This window comes from Heterodontus francisci, chromosome 14 (assembly GCF_036365525.1).
Source record: "Heterodontus francisci isolate sHetFra1 chromosome 14, sHetFra1.hap1, whole genome shotgun sequence".
NCBI lineage: Eukaryota > Metazoa > Chordata > Chondrichthyes > Heterodontiformes > Heterodontidae > Heterodontus > Heterodontus francisci.
In genome coordinates this window covers 63,498,678-63,517,757 of record NC_090384.1, presented here as the reverse complement: position 1 = coordinate 63,517,757, position 19,080 = coordinate 63,498,678, and the positions used below count along the sequence as shown (strand labels likewise).

The 19,080-nt window shown below is 42.6% G+C and overlaps 1 protein-coding gene across 5 annotated transcripts in view; it reads left to right on the top strand.

Annotated features, from left to right (window-relative positions):
• LOC137377078 (DENN domain-containing protein 2B-like) overlaps nucleotides 1–19,080 on the top strand; it is a 565,382-nt gene that overhangs the window by 454,698 nt on the left and 91,604 nt on the right. For all 5 annotated transcript variants that reach the window (XM_068046345.1, XM_068046347.1, XM_068046343.1 and 2 more), the window contains one exon: nucleotides 13,054–13,131. In XM_068046345.1, coding sequence (XP_067902446.1) covers nucleotides 13,054–13,131 — 78 coding nt within the window. The remainder of the gene's footprint in view (nucleotides 1–13,053; nucleotides 13,132–19,080) is intronic.

Here is a 19,080-nt window from a genome sequence, read left to right as displayed (position 1 = left end):
GAGCCCGAGCAAAACTGAGGTCAATGGGAATCGGGGAAAACCCTCCGCTGGCTGGAGTCATACCTAGCGCAAAGGAAGATGGTTGTGGTTGTTGGAGGCCAATCATCTGAGCTCCAGGACATCACTGCAGGAGTTCCTCAGGGTAGTGTCCTAGGCCCAACCATCTTCAGCTGCTTCATCAATGACCTACCATCAATCAAGGTCAGAAGTGGGGATGTTCGCTGATGATTGCACAATGTTCAGCACCATTCGTGACTCCTCAGATACTGAAGCAGTCCATGTAGAAATGCAGCAAGACCTGGACAATATCCAGGCTTGGGTTGATAAGTGGCAAGTAACATTTGCGCCACACAAGTGCCAGGCAATGACCAGCTCCAACAACAGTGAATCTAACCATCTCCCCTTGACATTCAACAGCATTACCATCGCTGAAACCCCCACTATCAACATCCTAGGGGCTACCATTGACCAGAAACTGAACTGGAGTAGCCATATAAATACCGTGGCTACAAGAGCAGGTCAGAGGCTAGGAATCCTGAGGTGAGTAACTCACCTCCTGACTCCCCAAAGCCTGTCCACCATCTACAAGACACAAGTCAGGAGTGTGATGGAATACTCTCCACTTGCCTGGATGGGTGCAGCTCCAACAACACTCAAGAAGCTCGACACCATCCAGGACAAAGCAGCCCGCTTGATTGGCACCCCATCTACAAACATTCACTCCCTCCACCACCGACGCACAGTGGCAGCAGTGTGTACCATCTACAAGATGCACTGCAGCAACGAACCAAGGCTCCTTCGACAGCACCTTCCAAACCTGCGACCTCTACCAACTAGAAGGACAAGGGCAGCAAATGCATGGGAACTCCACCACCTGCAAGTTCCCCACCAAGTCACACACCGTCCTGACTTGGAACTATGTCACCGTTCCTTCACTGTCGCTGGGTCAAAATCCTGGAACTCCCTTCCTAACAGCACTGTGGGTATACCTACCCCAAATGGACTGCAGCGGTTCAAGAAGGCAGCTCACCACCACCTTCTCAAGGGCAATTAGGGATGAGCAATAAATGCTGGCCTAGCCAGCGACGCCCACATCCCTGAATGAATTAAAAAAAAGCTGGCTAAGATTGATTGGGTAAATAGTTTAAAAGGTGTGGTGACAAATGGAAACATTTAAAGCAACAATTCAAAACATTCAACAAAAATAAATTCCATTAAAAAACAAAAACTCAGCAAGAAAAATCCATCTGTGACTTTCTAAGGAAGTTAAGGATGGTATTAGGTTAAAAGAAGAGGCTTATAATGTGGCAAAGAATAGTAGTAAGCCTGAGGATTGGGAGTGTTTTAGAAACCAGCAAAGGGCCACCAAAAAGTTGATTAAAAAGGAAAAGATAGAATATGAGAGCAAACTAGCCAGGAGTATAAAAACAGATTGTGTAGGACCTTTGTATATAAAAAGTACAGTAGCTAAAGTAATTTTTTTTTTAATTCATTCATGGGATGTGGGCATTGCTGGCTCAGCCAGCATTTATTGCCCAACCCTAACTGCCCTTGAGAAGGTGGTGGTTGTGAGCTGCCTTCTTGAACCGCTGCAGTCCATTTGGGGTAGGTATACCCACAGTGCTGTTAGGAAGGCAGTTCCAGGATTTTGACCCAGCGACAGTGAAGGAACGGCGATATAGTTCCAGGTCAGGATGGTGTGTGACTTGGTGGGGAACTTGCAGGTGGTGGAGTTCCCATGCATTTGCTGCCCTTGTCCTTCTAGTTGGTAGAGGTCGCGGGTTTGGAAGGTGCTGTCTAAGGAGCCTTGGTGCGTTGCTGCAGTGCATCTTGTAGATGGTACACACTGCTGCCGCTGTGCGTCGATGGGGGAGGGAGTGAATGTTTGTAGATGGGGTGCCAATCAAGGGGACTGCTTTGTCCTGGGTGCTGTCGAGCTTCTTGAGTGTTGTTGGAGCTGCACCCATCCAGGCAAGTGAAGAGTATTCCATCACACCCCTGACTTGTGCCTTGTAGATGGTGGGCAGGCTTTGGGGAGTCAGGAGGTGAGTTACTCGCCACAGGATTCCTAGCCTCTGACCTGCTCTTGCAGCCACAGTATTTATATGGCTACTCCAGTTCAGTTTCTAGTCAATGGAACCTTCAGGATGTTGATAGTGGGGGAATTCAGCGATCGTAATGACATTGAACGTCAAGGGTAAGATGGTTAGATTCTCTCTTGTTGGAGATGGTCATTGCCTGGTACTTGTGTGACGTGAATGTTACTTGTCACTTATCAGCCCAAGCCTGGATATTGTCCAGGTCTTGCTGCATTTCTACACAGACTGTTTCAGTATCTGAGGAATCGCGAATGGTGCTGAACATAGTGCAATGATCAGCGAACATCCCCACTTCTGACCTTATGTTTGAAGGAAGGTCATTGATGAAGCAGCTGAAGATGGTTGGGCCCAGGCCACTACCCTGAGGAACTCCTGCAGTGATGTCCTGGAGCTGAGATGATTGACCTCCAAATACCACAACCATCTTCCTTTGTGCTCGGTATGACTCCAACTCTCGGAGAGTTTTCCCCCTGATTCCTATTGACTTCAGTTTTGTGAGGGCTCCTTGTTGGTCTTATAGAAGCAGAGACAGGAGAAGTTATCATGAGAAATGAGGAAATAGCAGAGACATTGAACAAATATTTTATGTCTGTCTTCACAGTAGAAGACACAAATTACATACCAGAAATAGAGGGTAACCAAGGGGCTAATAAGAGTGAGGAACTTAAAGTCATCAATAACAATAGAGAAAAAGTATTGGAGAAACTTAAAATCTGAAAAATCCGAGGACCTGATGGCCTAGATCCTAGGGTTCTAAAAGAAGTAGCTGCAGAGATAGTGGGATGCACTGGTTATGATTTTGCAAAATTCCCTAGATTCTAAAACAGTCCCAGAGGATTGGAAGTTAGCAAATGTAACACCACTATTCAAAAAGGAGGGAGAGAGAAAACGGGGAACTACAGACTAGTTAGCCTGACATCAGTTGTCGGGAAAATGCTGGAATCAATTACTAATGAAGTCTTAACGATGCATTTAGAAAGTCAGAGTATGATCAGACAAAGTCAACATAGTTTTATGAAAGGAAAATTGTGTTTGACAAATTTATTAAGAGTTTTTTTGAGGATTTAACTAGTAGGGAGATAATGGGGAACCTGTAGATGTTGAATGCCTTTTGGAAATCCAGGTATCTGATAAGGTGCCATACAAAAGCTTAATATGCACGATAAGGGCTCGTGGAGTTGGATGTAATATATTCGCATGGATAGAGGATTGGTTAATGGACAGGAAGCAGAAGGTAGAGATAAATAAGGTATTTTCAAGTTAGCAGACTCTAACTAATGGAGTGCCACAAGGATCAGTGCTGAGTCCTCAGCCATTTACAATTTATATTAATGACTTGGACAAAGAGACCAAGAGTAATCTGTCTCAGCTTGCTGACGCTAGCTGGGAATGCAAGGAGGAGATAAAGAGGCTGTAAAGAGATATAGACTGGTTAAGTGAGCGGCAACAAGGTGGCAGATGGAGTATAATGTGGCGAAGTGTGAGGTTATTCACTTTGGTTGAATAGAAAAGCAGAATATTTTTTAAAAGGTGTGAAACTTCTAAGTGTTGATGTTCAGAGGGACTTGGGTGTACTCATACATGGAACACAGAAAGTTAGCATGCAGGTATAGCAAGCAATTAGGAAGGCATTTGGCATTGCAAGGGGATTGAAATACAAGAATAAGGAAGTTTTGCTACAATTGTACAGGGCTTTGGTGAGACCATTCATGATGGGCCGAAGAGCCTGTTTCTGTGCTGTATAACTCTATGACTCTATGACCACACCTGGAGTACTGTGCACAGTTTTGGTCTCCATATTTAAGGAAGGATATACTTGCATTGGAGGCGGTACAGCAAAGGTTCATTAGATTAGTTCCTGGGATGAGGGGGTTGTCCAATGAGGAGAGGCTGAGTAAATTGGGTCTATACTCTCTGGAGTTTAGAAGAATGAGGGGTGATCTCATTGAAACATGCAAGATTCTGAGGGGTATAACAGGATAGACATTGAGAGGTTGTTTCCCCTGGCTGCTGAATCTGGAACACGGAGGGCACAGTCTCAGGATAAGAGGGCAAACATTTAGGATTAAGATGAGAGAAAAATGTCTTCACTCAAAGGTTTGTAAATCGTTAGAATTCTCTACCCCAGAGAATTGTGAATGCTCCATTGTTGTTTATATTTAAAGCTGAGTTGGATAGATTTTTGGTCTCTCAGAGAATCAAGGGATAAGGGGAACAGGCTGGAAAGTGAAGTTGAGGCCGAGGATCACCCATGATCTTATTGGGTGTTGGAGCAGGCTCGAGTGGCTGTATGGTCTACTCCTGTTCCTATTTATTACGTTCTTACCTTCATACCTTCTTATGTTATTATGCACAAAAGCACTTTGCTTCCAACAGGCTTAGGTAAGGTGAAAAAGGAAATCTTAACTGATGTACAAGTACTAGGGGACACAGATTGAAGATTTTGGGCAAGAGACGCAGAGGGAATGTGAGGAAGATTTTTTTTTACGCAGCGAGTGGTACCTGGAACTTGCTGCCCGTGAGGGTAGTGGAAGTGGAGACAATGATTTCAAAAGGAAATTGGATGGGCGCTTGAAGCAAATAAACTTGCAGGGCTATAGTGATCGAGCGGGGAGTGGGACAAATTAGATCACTCTGCAGAGAGCCGGCATGGAGTCAATGGGCCGAATGGCCTCCTTCTGTGCCAAATATGACTCTAAATACAGCTGGATGGAAAGCTCAGTGAATCTTCCTGAAATGAGGAATGAAGCAAAATTATCTACTGTCACTCATCCTATTTGATGTTTTCATCAGTGGTATATTGGATCAGTTCATAAGGGACAGCCTCAGTGGTCTGTTCTTGGCATTTCTGAAAGAATAACACAGCTCCTTTTTCGGAGAGTGTTGTGACAGTGGTGAATTGACCTGGGCGTGGGGTTCTTATATGCTGTATTCACCATATTTGGCTTAGAAGGCAGAATTGCATAACACACCAAAATGCTGAAAAACCTACCAAAAGTGTATCAGAAATCATTTCCCATTGACGTGCCCTGCCCCCTCCTAGGAAATAAATTTTGTTCCTTCAGTGCTCTTATTTCTTCAGAAATATCTATATCTGAAACTAGAGTATTAAACTTATATAAAACCAATTGCATAGGTATGAGGGGTGAGTTGGTTGAAGTAGATTGGAAAGTTGGATTAAAAAGGTATGATGGTAAATGAGCAATGGCAAACATTTAAAGAAATATTTCATAATTCTCAATGAATCTACATTCCATTGAGAAATAAAAATGCCTTGGGAAAAAGAGATCCACTGTGGCTAAGTAAAGAGATTAGGGATAGTGTTAAAATAAAAGTAGTAAGCCTGAGGCAAAAGCACAATACTGCAAATGCTGGAAATCTGAAATAAAAATAGAAAATACTGGATATACGCAGCAGGTCAGGCAGCATCTGTAGAGAGAGAAAAACAGAGCCAATGTTTCAGGCCAATGATCTTTCATCAGAACTGATGAAGAAGTAGAAATTCAGAGCAGAAAAAACGAAAACATACCAGAAATAGTTGAAACCAAGGGTCTAATGAGAGTAAGGAACTTAAATTAATTAATATTAATAGAGAAAAAGTGCTGGAACAATTAATGGGTCTGAAAGCCAATAAATCCACTAGATCCAAAATAAAAACTGAAAATGCTGGAAATACTCAGCAGGTCTGGCAGCATCTGTGGAGAGAAAAACAGACTTGACGTTTCAGGTCTGTGACAGAACATCAGGTCAGTTAGTAAATTTAACACCACTATTCAATAAAGGAGGGAGAGAGTAAACAGGGAACTAGAGGCCAGTTAAACTGACATCACTTGTCAGGAAAGTGCTGAAATCCATTATTGTGGAAGGGGTAACGGGGAATTTAGAAAATCAACTGATTGGACAGAGTCAACACGGTTTTATGAAAGGGAAATCTGCTCTTGACAAATCTATTAGAGTTTTTGAGGATGCAATTTGCAGGGTAGATAAAGGGAAACCAGTGCAAGTAGTATATTTGGATTTTCAAAAGGCATTCCATAAGGTGGCATACGGAATGTTGTTGCACAAAGTAATGGGGTTGGGTTTAATATATTAGCATGGATAAATGATTGGTTAAAGGACAGTAAACAGAGTAGGAATAAATGTGTAATTTTCAAGTTGGCAGGCTGTTACTAGTGGGATGCCACTAGGATTAGTGCTGGGGCCTCAGCTATTTCCAATCTATATTAATGACTTGGATGAAGGGGCTGAAAATATGCATCCAAGTTTGCAGATGCTACAAAGCTAGGTGGGAAATTAAGTTGTAAGGAAGACACTAAGGCCGGAATTTTTCGCTTACCTGTGGCCCCGGGGCCAATCCGCCGGAAGCGGATCAGGCCCCCGATCCCGCTCCGCGTCGCCTAGCCGCCGGCATCACGCGCTGATCACCTAATCAGCGTGCCCGTGGCGTAACTCCGAAAAGAAATGGCGCGCGCGGGCGCAAACTTCAGCATCATTGGGGGCGGGGCCACATACACAGAAGGCTGATTGTAAGCCCTACATAAAGGATTACTGCTTTTAAACAGAGCAGTGAGTTCCCCCTTTGATGTAAAGGAAGATACAACTGTCATAAGGTCTGGAGATTTCAAAGGCTCCATATCTTGAAACACAGAAAGACTGGGAGACAACAATATTGCTGTTAGAGGTGATGGAGGGCAGAAGCAATCGCATTGCCCCACCCCCGATTGTCTGACGATTCACTGCAGGTCCTCCTCCAGGCCGTTGAGGAGAGGAGAGACATTCTGTTCAGCTCAGCTGAGAGAAGCAGACCCTCCGAAGTGACCAAGCGGGCCTGGCTGGAGGTTGCAGAGGAGGTCAGCAGCCGAGGCGTTGTGAGGCATACATGGATGCAGTGCTGCAAGCGCCTCAATGACCTGCTTCGCTCTGCCCGGGTAAGGGGCATTCCTCATTCATCTAACCGGTTATGTGCCAAGGGAGGTTTTTTGTGTACCCATGATGCAATGTGGAAGCCCTGTATGATCAATGTCTGGCTGCTGCCTTGAAATGGGTCGCATGATGGGCAAGTCTGAGATGAACGATGATGCTGTGATGTTAAAGTTGCTCCCAACACTGTCACAGCAGTAAATGCAACACCAACCCTTTGGGTGACAGCGTCATATGCCATTGACTATGTATAAAGTAAGTATCTTTGTTTATTCAGGAAAAGAGGGCACACGGCTGCGAGCATGTGGAGGACGTCCGCCCAAGTCATCAAAAGTAGGGCGGCAACAAGATCAGCCACCTGCCTCTGATAAGTCTGGTGGCGAGGGATCATGCACACGAATGAGCACACGTAAACGGATTAAGAAAACACTTTAATTTCACTACTGGTGCACTGGGTGACTTGAAGTACATTTATTTGATTTGCAAAATAATAGTGTTTGATTAAATTGGAGATTTTACTATTGGACATGTCATTCCTGAAGTCAGATATTACATAGTTGGTCAATTTAAGTTGTCTCAAATGTGAGGCCACACACTTGGGTCGCGTCCCTAATGATGTGATTGATTGGTTATTCACTTTGTTTCACCCCCTAAAGGTTAGAGATTTGCACTGTCAGATCCTCACAATGATTAATGTCATAAAGCAGATTGAAATGTGTGAAGATTTACATCATTTCAACTGAAACGTGTTCCTATTAGAGATTCCTTTGTTTCTCTAGCAGTTAGAGCCAAGTTACATTCAGCTTCTTCTCCATGATCATCATTAGACTGATGCCCATCTTCCTCATCAGAAACGTCATCATCATCTGATGACACATCACGCTGACATTGATCATCCTCTAGGGCATCTCCATGTTCAATCGCCAGGTTATGCAAGGCACAGCAGATGACAATGATTCTTGAAACCCTCGACGGTGCGTACTGCAGTGATCCACCAGAGTGGTCAAGACACCTAACTCTCATCTTTAGGAAGCGTATAGTTTGCTCGATTGTCACTCTGGTGGCCGCATGGCTCCCGTTGTATCGTTCCTCCACCTCACCCCTTGGGTTCCTCACTGGTGTCATGAGCCGCATCTTCAGAGGATAACCCCTGTCGCCAAGTATCCATCCCTCCATTCTGTGTGGAGGACTGAAAATTGCAGGCACCTGCGAGTTGTGGAGAATGAAAGAATCATGACAACTACCAGGGTAACGCGCACACACCTGCATGATTCGCTTCCGATGATCACCGACGAGCTGAATGTTCATTGAATGGAATCCCTTGCGGTTCATGAATGCCCCCGACTGTCCAGCTGGGGCTCTAAGGGCCACATGACTACAGTCTATCACGCCCTGTACCGTTGGGAAGCCAGATATAATGCTGAAGCCTCTGGCTCTCTCAGCTTGACTGGTGTTGTCCATCTTGAATGTGATGAAATGGTCAGCAAGTTGAAACAATGCATTAGTCACAACCTTTATGCAATGGTGCGCTGCTGATTGTGAGACACAGCACAAGTCTGCAGCTGAGGCTTGGAAGGAGCCAGACGCATAGAAGTTAAGAGCTGTTGTAACCTTTAGAGCGACTGGCATTGGATGGCCACCGAGACAGTTTGATGCAACATCCACTGCCAGCATCTCTCAGAGATGTGACAGTCTCCCATGACAGCTTCAGTCTTCTTCTGCACTGGCGTTCTGACAGCTGCAGGTAGTTCAGATGTGTTCGGTATGCCCTTACTACTGGGTAGGCACGTCTCCCGACATTTGGTCGCTCCCAGGCGACTCTCCGAACTACTGTCCCTCCAACAGCACGAGGATGCACTGGTGCAGCTTGCTGTACATTCCCCTGACCATTTGTTCTTCTGTCACTCATTGAATCACTGTCCTCCTCATCTGATGATCCATCTCCAGAGTGAACAATTCCCATTGTTGAACAGCAGAACAAATACTTTGACCACAGGTAATAGCTTCCAGCTTTTGTGACTGACTCACTTCAGGTACTTCGTTCAGGCAATAACTAATATTACATGGGTCCCTATCAGCAGTGCATAACATTCAGATTAAACCTTCTGCACAACCTGCAAGTTACAACCCTTGTTAGGACACACAAATAATATCAGCATGAATAAAGTTCAATAAATTCATTTTTACTTACAACTCCCTCATGAATCCATGCCTGCCGCCCTTTTGAACCTGCCGGGTTCCTGACACGTCCCACGACCCGATTAACGGCCGTAAAATCAGATACGTAGCGTAAAATCTCTGTCAATTGGATTCTGAATTACCTTAAGTACTTCTCAATTGATGTTAGTCGGGCGGCGAGTGCAATCTCGATCGCGCCTGACTTCCCACGCTGGTTAAATTGCGTCAGTGCGTAATGACGCCGGGGAGCCGGCCCGACGTCTTTGCGCGCCATTTTTCCCTCCGCACAACCCCAACGGGACCCGATTCTTAACGGTAAAATTCCAGCCTGGGAGTCTGCAAGGGATATAGATAAGTTAAGTAAGTGGGCAAGAAGGTGGTAGATGGAGTGTAATGTGGGAAATTTGATGTTATTCACTTTGGTAGGAAAAATAGAAACACTGATTGTTTTTTATATGGTGGGGAACTGGTAAATGTTGGTGTTCAGAGGAATTGGGTGTCCCTGAACAAAGAACACAGAAGGGTAATATAGAGGTACATAAAACAATTGGGACGGCAAATGGGATGTTGATCTTTATTGCATGGGGTTTGGAGTACAAGAAGAAGTCTAGCTGCAATCATATAGGGCTTTGATGAGACCAGACGTGGAGTACTGTGCATAGTTTTTGTCTCCATACATAAGGAGGAGTAACTTAGCTTAGAGGGAGTATAATGAAGGTCCACTAAATTGATTCCTGGGATGAGAGGGTTGTCCTATCAGGTCTGTATTCTCTGGAGTTCAGAAGAATGCCAGATGATCTCACTGAAACATTTAAGTTTCTGAAAGTGTAGATGCTGAGAGGCTATTTCCCTTGGCTGGAGAGTTTAAAATTAGGGGGCATAGTCTCAGGATAAGGGAACAGACATTTTGGACCGAGATGAGGAGAAATTTCTTCACTCTTAGGGTTGTGATTCTTTGGAATTCTCTACCTCAGAGGACTGTGGATGCTCAGTTATTGAGTGTATTTAAGGCTGAGATTGATAGGTTTTTTTTGGAGTCTAAGGAAATTAAAGAATATGGGGATTGGGCGGGAAAGTGGAGTTGAGTTCTGAATAGCAGAGCAGGCTGGAGTGGCCATACAGCCTACTCCTGCTGCTATTATGTTCTTCTTTTCTCTCACTGTAACTACTTGTTCTCACGTTATAGGTAAGGTCATTGGTTTTCAGTTTCCACAGAAAAACACATCAAATTACAGAATATGATCCCCAAAACACTGATAGAAATCCTTAAATCCCATGTAATTAAAAAGGAATTTAACCTATTCAACTATCTGAAGTGGCCTTGGTAATGGGCCCACATTCATTGCTGGCTGTTTTTGAATTGTAGGGTTAGTTGTTAGTTTTTTTGAAGCTGTTTGTCAGCTTTTGTGAATTTTCTAGATTTTTTTAATACATTCGTGGGATGCGGGCGTCGCTGGCTAGGCCAGCATTTATTGCCCATCCCTAATTGCCCTTGAGAAGGTGGTGGTGAGCTGCCTTCTTGAACCGCTGTCCATGTTGAGTAGGTACACCCACAGTTCCAGGATTTTGACCCAGTGACAGTGAAGGAACGGTGATATAATTCCAAGTCAGGATGGTGTGTGGCTTGGAGGGGAACTTGCAGGTGGTGGTGTTCCCTTGCATCTGCTGCCCTTGTCCTTCTAGTTGGTAGAGGTCGCAGGTTTGGAAGGTGCTGTCTAAGGAGCCTTGGTGCATTGTTGCAGTGCATCTTGTAGATGGTAAACACTGCTGCCACTGTGCGTTGGTGGTGGAGGGAGTGAATGTTGTGGATGGGGTGCCAATCAAGCGGGCTGCTTTGTCCTGGAATGGTGTCAAGCTTCTTGAGTGTTGTTGGAGCTGCACCCATCCAGGCAAGTAGAGAGTATTGCATCACACTCCTGACTTGTTCCCTGTAGATGGTGGATAGGCTTTGGGGAGTCAGGAGGTGAGTTATTCGCCGCAGGATTCCTAGCCTCTGACCTGCTCTTGTAGCCACGGTATTTATATGGCTACTACAGTTCAGTTTCTGGTCAATGGTAGCCCCTAGGATGTTGATGGCATGTAAGATGGCCGTATAGGAAAAGGATTAATCTTGAACTTTATACACAGAAAAATAAAAGATCCCCACTTGCATTTTAAAGTTCTATAATGTGTAATGTTGTTTCTAAATGTTAATTATGCTCATTAGCAGCAGAAAAAGCTGCTTCTCTAATATTCATGACTCCAGTCTGTCACTGTCTCAAGCCCTGTTGTTGCCTACGAGAAGCAACAGTTCTCTATATCTCACACGTAACTTTAAGAACTTGGTTGGCTAACCCTCGGAAGCAATGTGGTTAAGAAGTTTCTTTGAGATTGCTGTGGTCATGGTTTCCTAATTCTGGCTCACAAGCAAATCCGCAGCAGCCACAAATATATTCAGCTGCACCAGTTGTCTGGCTGGTGTCTTCAGTTCCAGTACCCAATGGAGTCAGATTGTCTGACATCAGGGAGGTGACACAATTCAACACAATATTATCCAGCAGCAATCCTAACCATTGCAAAACAAGAACCATCCTTGAAGTGATTGGATGGCATCGACTGTTTCACTTAGAGGAGTATATGTGTTGGCAGATAAAGAAAGAGTGTGATGGTTAAAGCTGGACAAAATATCAGCACATTTAATTGGCCTGTTCTGTAATTGCTTGGCAGAGAAGTTTCTCAGAGCTCTGTCACAGTAACTTCACTGGAGGTTTGGCAGAAACCCCATTCACCAGGATAAGCAGAGGTCCCATTGCAATTCTGGTGTAGTTACAGTGGCAGAGCAGGAGCAGTTCCGAGAAAGTTCCAGGCCCTAAGCTTCCTTTTTATCTAAGATCCATTAGAGTTAGAAAAGGAAACCTAGCTTTTCATTAAGTTTTGCTGTAATTTATATAGATGTTCCCTGGGACAAAGTATTTTTATTGGCATTTACCAAAGACAGCTATGGGCTGGTGGATGTCCAAGGGCCTTGGCAAGGTGTTGACATTCCAGTGGATTTGATAGTGTGGATTTTAAGCAAAAACTTTACATCATTGATTTAATCAGTCAGTGCTTTCAGGAGCAATTCAATACCTAATAAGGGGAAGCGATTCATCTCCAGTCAAATGTGAACTTCACTAACTAGCCTTGATCTATTAATATTTTCATTAACATATGCCTCCTGGCAACCAAATAAAAATATTTGGCTTTTAACTCTAGCTGTAGCACAAGGTGTATAAATCATTCCTGCTCTGAACTTTTCATTCTGTCCCTCCTAAACGCCAAACATCTTTCATGCTCTTTCCCCTCCCTGAAATCTTGGTATTAAAATCAAAACTCATTGCACAGTCACTAATTCAAACTCATGCTTTTGCAGATCCTCAAAACTGTGGGATTTCTTAATTCCCTTAGACTTCTCTTCCATCAACGGTCTACAAGTTTTAAAATTCAACTTGACACCCTTTCCTATCTTCGCTCCTAGTCCTTTTTCATAATAGTAAAATATTGGAAACCTTCAGAACGATGAATATTAGTGGTCTCAACCCATCAGCATCAAGATGATCTTGGATTAGTAAAAAACATTTTTGTAGATTATGTAAAATTTTGCTTTATTAATACCTAAAAGCTTTTTAATTATATATAGTATAGGGCAAGTATCTTCAATACTGTAGGGTGAGTTATATTGGAGGGCAAGTATCTTTAATACTGCAGAGTAGATATCTTCAATACTGTAGGGCGAGTAATATTGGAGGGAAAGTGTCTTTAATACTATAATGCAAGTATTTTTAATACTGTGGAGGGAGTATCTTTAATTTTTATAACTTTTTTCTTTCAATTTCAGCCGAGTGGTAAAGGCCCTCGCTTACCAGAAGTTTATTGCGTCATCAGTCGTTTGGGCTGCTTCACCCTCTTTTCAAAGGTACAGTGTTACACCTTGAATGGCAAATTTTACCTCACTTCTTATTGACTTCTTCAGAAACTATCACCAAGAGATGAGGGGTTTCTGCTAATCAAGAAGTAGGAGGCAGTTTCCCATCAGAGATCTGAAAAAAGTCACACGCATGTTTTATGTGAATCACCGAGTCACTGTGTCTTAATATTTTCAGTAACTGCCACTTAATAGGCCCCATTGATGAAAATTTTCGACATTAAAACAATGCACAAGAATAAGAACTAATTCGCCTGAAATTGTAATTCTCTTGTCCAGAACTTAAATAACCTGAAGTGCAGGTTCTGTCAGAAAAGTGGTATATCACTATATTAACCATATCTATAACTCATATCAGCTTTAGTTGAAAAAGTAAAAGCAGTAGGCTCATTTATATGTCATCAGCTACATAATCATAGAATCATATAAGCAATGTCTTGGCAATAGGCTAATATGGTTAGATTGGTACCAAGTTCCAGTACTTCTTGTGGAGTCGCTAATGGTGCACACTGTGCTGGTATATGCAGGTTTGGTTCTAATCAATGTTTTGGACCATTTTGACCTTCTGGGGTAAATTTTCATCTTCACTGCATGGGCATTGAGTTCAATGGAATGAAAAATGAATGGGTTCTATAATGGGTGATCCATTCTACCAATGAACTATCCAATGAGTGAAGACTAAAATCTACCTTATTGTATCTATTAGGAGTATGCTGCATTTAAAACCAAACAGTAAATGAATAACATTTTCATATATCTGGGTATATGTCGATGTAGAAATTGCGATCATAATCTATAGTCGGGGCCAAAAGAAAAATTTTAGTTCGAATTTGGCAACCCTTTAGAACAGACCAACAGCAATCTGTAAAATCTGAGTAAGGACATGAGTGCCCTGTATCTCTGATTTGTATTAATTCTCAGAAAATGCCTTGAGTTTCAAGCATCAATTCAGAAAATTCCTCCAATCATCACATGGGAAGCAGGTCATTTAAAACTCATCCAGCCACTGTCCTTACTCGCACGAAGTCCTGCACACCCATCACCCCTGTGCTCGCAGACATATACAGGCTCCCATTCAAGCAAATCCTCGATTTTTAAAGAAAATTCTCATCCTTATTTTTAAAATTCACATCCTTGTTTCCAACTCTCCAAGGCCTCGTCCCTCCCTATCTCTGTAATCTCCTCCAGCCCTCAACCCTCAAAGATATCTGTGCTCATCTAATTCTGGCGTTTTGAGCATCCCGGATTTTAATTGCTTCAGCTGCCTAGGCCCTAAACTCTGGAAATTCCTCCCTAAACCACTCTGCCTCTCTAACTTGCTTTCCTTCTTTAAGATACTCCTTAAAAACTACCTCTTTGACCAAGCTTTTGTATCATCTGCCCTAATATCTTTTGTGGCTCGATGTCAAATTTTGCTTTATAACATACTTGTGAAGCACCTTGGGATGTTTTATTACATTAAAGGTGCTGTATAAATACAAGTTGTTGTATAGCACCTTTCATGGCCTCCAGCTTTACAACCAATGAAATACTTTTGAAAGTAGGGAGAAATTTTAACCTGCATGGAGCGGGCGGGTGTCAGTGTGTGCAGAGGTTTAAAGATGGAAAAATTGCCCGCTTAATGGAAACCCAACATGACCCCACTGACTTCCGAATTTAGGCAGTGCGTGTTTCGAGGTGTGTGGGAATGCCCCATGGGACAGGCATGGTTGAAAGTTATCAATGCAAAGTGACAATTGTTTGAAGATTTAACCCTGAATCCTAGCTTTAACTGCTAGCAAATAGGTTTCCCGGACTGTCTGAAAATCGCCAGTGACAACAAGGTAAGAGCACAGTGGAGATTGACAAGGCTGTGAAATTGACAGGTTGGAAAGTCTTAAATTACTGAACTGAGAGTTGCTTCCTTGCCTAAGTTGAAGGCTTTTGCTCACAGGATTTTTTCTGAGAGTGTGCTTTCATCGCTTTGGAGGTGATTTCCAACACTTTGGAAGTCATTTCTGCTACCTTGGGCTTTTTTGACTTTGATCTGCACTCTTGGCTGTCTGCCTTCTTAGCAGCATGGGAGCAGCTTATGCATCTCTACCCTGGACCTCGATGAGGAACATGTTGAGAGTAGCACCAACAACATTAACAGCTGCAGAAGGAGCAACACCAGTAAGAGCTCTTCTCAGCCACCTGCCACTCCACAGGACAAAGGGGATGAACACAGAGCTCCAGCTTGCAGGAGGTGATACCCCCAACAAAGGGTGTACAGAGAGAGGATCCGATTTCTGGACATGACTGAGTAACAGGAATCTCAGGCTTTTAAGGCAGGACATTGCTGTCATTTGCAGCCTCCTGGAACAAGATCTTGTTTCAGCTGGGCTTCAGGATGATGAAACGAGCAGAAGCATAGCAGTTGAAGTTCGATGCAGAGCAGTGTGAAATGATGCACTTTGGGAGGACTAATATGGAAAAACAGTATAATATAAATGACGCAATTTTGAAAGTGTAGCTGAGCAGAGAGACCTTGATGCCTGTATGTACAAATCCTTAAAGGTGGTACAGTGAGTTGATAAAGTGGTTACGAAAGTATATGGGCTACTTGGGTTTATAAATAGAGGAATAGAATATAAAAGCAAAGAGATTATGCTCAAACTTTATAAATCACTGGTTAGACCTCAGCTGGGAGTATTGTGGACAATTCGGGGCACCACACTTGAGCAAAAATGTAAAGGCCTTCGTAATGGTACAGAGGAGGTTCACCAGGATGTTACCCAGGATGAGGGACTTCAGTTATGAGGAAAGGTTGAAAAGGTTAGGACTGTTCTCCTTAGAACAGAGACGTTAAGTGGGGATCTAATAGAGGTTTTCGAAACGATGATAGGATTTCATAGATTTGATAGAGAAAAGCTATTCCGTCTAGGGTATGGGTCAATAACCATAGGTCATATATTCAAATTCATTGGCAAAAGATCTAGAGGAGAATTATTTTTCACTGAGACTTGTCAGAATTTGGAATGCTCTATTGAAAAGGTGGTGCAAGCTGATTCCATAAATTAATTTAAAAGGGAGTTGGACAGGTACTTGAAGTTGTGGAATTTACAGGGTTACGGACAAGAAGTGGGGATGTAAGACTAGGCATGACTGCTATTTCAAAGAGTCAGCATAGGCACAATGGGCAGGATGGTCACCTTCTCTGTTATAAGTTTTCTATGATTCTATGAATCTTTCCCCTGCATGGGAATGTGTCTACCCAAACCATCTCCTCCTTTGAAGGTTTCCCATTCTGCAATTACTGTTCTGTCTACCAATTTTTGATTCCAGTCCACCTGGGTCAGAATGTTAGTCTTCCTCCAGTTAAGTATTTTTATACTTGATTGTTCCAGGTCAATGTTTATCCAACTGTTTGCTCCCTATAAATCATCCCAGAAATAAACTTTTCCCACAAATTTTGAAGCAATCCATTAACTTTTATTTGGTATAATGTTTTGCCGAAACACAATGGCCTCAATTTACAAAGTCAGTATTCTCCTGGCTAATGTTTTACAGGGGCAAAACCCACAAAAGTTCCAGTTACAGATTTGGCAAGAATTCCTATTGAAGTGGAGTTGCAGTTGTGGGGCAAAGCAGCCACTGCTGGAAAGGGGGCACTGGCTGAACCTTTCATCCTTAACAATGGAATATCCAATGTTGCATCCAGCCAAGAATGTTCAATGCTGTGGTCCCTGTGAGTGATGATGGAAAGGGCTGTTCATTATACTAGATTAAACACCAACATTATCATATTGAAACAGATGTCAAAATACATCAAAACAAAAATAATTGAAAGCAATGTAAAAATAATCTTGTCCTAATTTGAAATAGGTATAGCTGTAAATAGGCAGATGCACAGGATTTTGCACCAGCAATGGTGGTCTGCGAGATTCCTTCACATGGGATCAGTGCATAGGTTGTGGATACTATGGCCATATGAACTGTGACATTCAGTAGCATAGCTTTTCATAATGTTCCATTTATTCAAAATTGCTGTTTGAACGTGTTACAAAATGTGATGAAAATCATCTATCAGCTGCAGAAATGTGAATGGAATATAAATAAAACAAATGTACAAACTTTATGTTTATCAGTGCGATGCTAGTGTTGGGAAAAAGGGAGCATTTCCATTTCTAGTTGAAGTATTAATCAATCCCAAGCCAGATAAGATACAGAATAAAGCTCGGTTAACTCTGCATCAGGGTACCAGTGGGCTAGCCCCTCATGATGGCAAAGTTTATGGAACATGCAGCAGACAACCACAAATCTGGATAACTGTTCAGGGCTGTACTGCAAAGCTCCTCCCAAATGGTCAAGACATCAGATACATTGCCTGAGCATGCCAGCTGCCTACCCGATAACATTTCTGGTGGCAGTTGTAGGTGTGCTGTGCAGCTGTGCCTGGGTCCCTGAGGCGAGTCTGAAGTGGATAGCCCTTAACACCAATAGCCAGTCTGTAACCTGATGGCCTGGTTGGAACAAAGGCACTGTATTTATTTTTCCAGCATATGGATTATATAAACCGTTCAAAGTCACCTGTATCATACACACCTGATAGGGACTTCAGTACTCATTTCTACATTGTTAGGACTCTATAGCTGAATATCTGCAGTGTGAGACAGAGCATTATGATCTCCTGCCATCTTCATTGATGAATATTAGTCAAGGGTTGTGGCTGGTACCAAAGATGAAAGCTCATATTGTGCATCTTGGAAATGCCACTGTGATTGGTGGTAGTGATTTTTTAAATCATTTTAAGAAACCTTTTATGCCTTCTTCTCATACTCCATAATTTAGATCCTGAAATGCAGTCCTCCCAATATTAAGTAGTAGGTAGTTAAATTGGAAGTACATTTACCCTGAGGACAAGGATGATCATTCATATCATTCATGATCATGAGCCTAAAGTGCAGTGTTGACAATTATAGTTTCTGTCTTGCCACCAACACAATTGGGCTAATTTTATTGCTAAAATATTGTATTTTTATTCAGCTACCTTGAGCTCAAGTATTATATTATGATCTTCAATAGCTTAATCAATACTCATTCATGATTTTCACATTTTGCTATGGAGGGAGCAGGATCATGGGAAGACCAATGAATGGAACTGACCAATTGAATGTTTAAAAGTTTTACTTAGTGACAAACCAGCTCATTGCTCCTCCCCGCCTCAACCCCCCTTGCTGCTAATAATCTTTTAAGGGACATTGCCATGTCACTATGCCAACAGTCACTACCTTTTTATTTATAAAGAAGTATATGGAACATATTGACCGACTCTCAACCCCAGAACTCCAACACGGTGCAAGTTTCATAAAGCCTTGTATATTTGGATGCATTCTTTTGTGAAATGTCCTGTGATTTGATCCTGAGTGTCTGCCAGTAGTTGTGGAAGAAAACTTTGAACTTGCAAAAGCCACTGATAAATTATGTATTTGCAGCCAAGAGCCTTACTTAAGGAAATAGGGAGTTGTCCAACAGCACTTAGTAGATGGCATCCCATCAGCTCAGCACTTAACACTTTTGATGACAGATGCCAACAGAGAACCTGATAGCCCAGATTTTCCAATTAGCATAATTTTAACAACAATGTTAACTCATTAAGTCTAAGTTATTTAGCACTGGCATTAAGATAATGCTGATCGGAAAATCTAGATCCACCATTCCAATTGGAAGAGAGTACATGGAGATAGGCTAAGAAAGGAAAGGAATAGATGAGGGGAAAACTGAAAAAAAAGTAAAAGAAACAGCATCTCTGACAGATTAAAATACTTGCAAAAGAGGTAATCACACTTCCGCTGCTCTCCTATTGAAATAGCTTGGCTTCTCACACACTTCAGATAATTTAACCTTGATGTACATAAACCACTGACTGCACCCTTTGCTACTAATGTGTCACCAATGTTCATCTACATAGAACCTAAA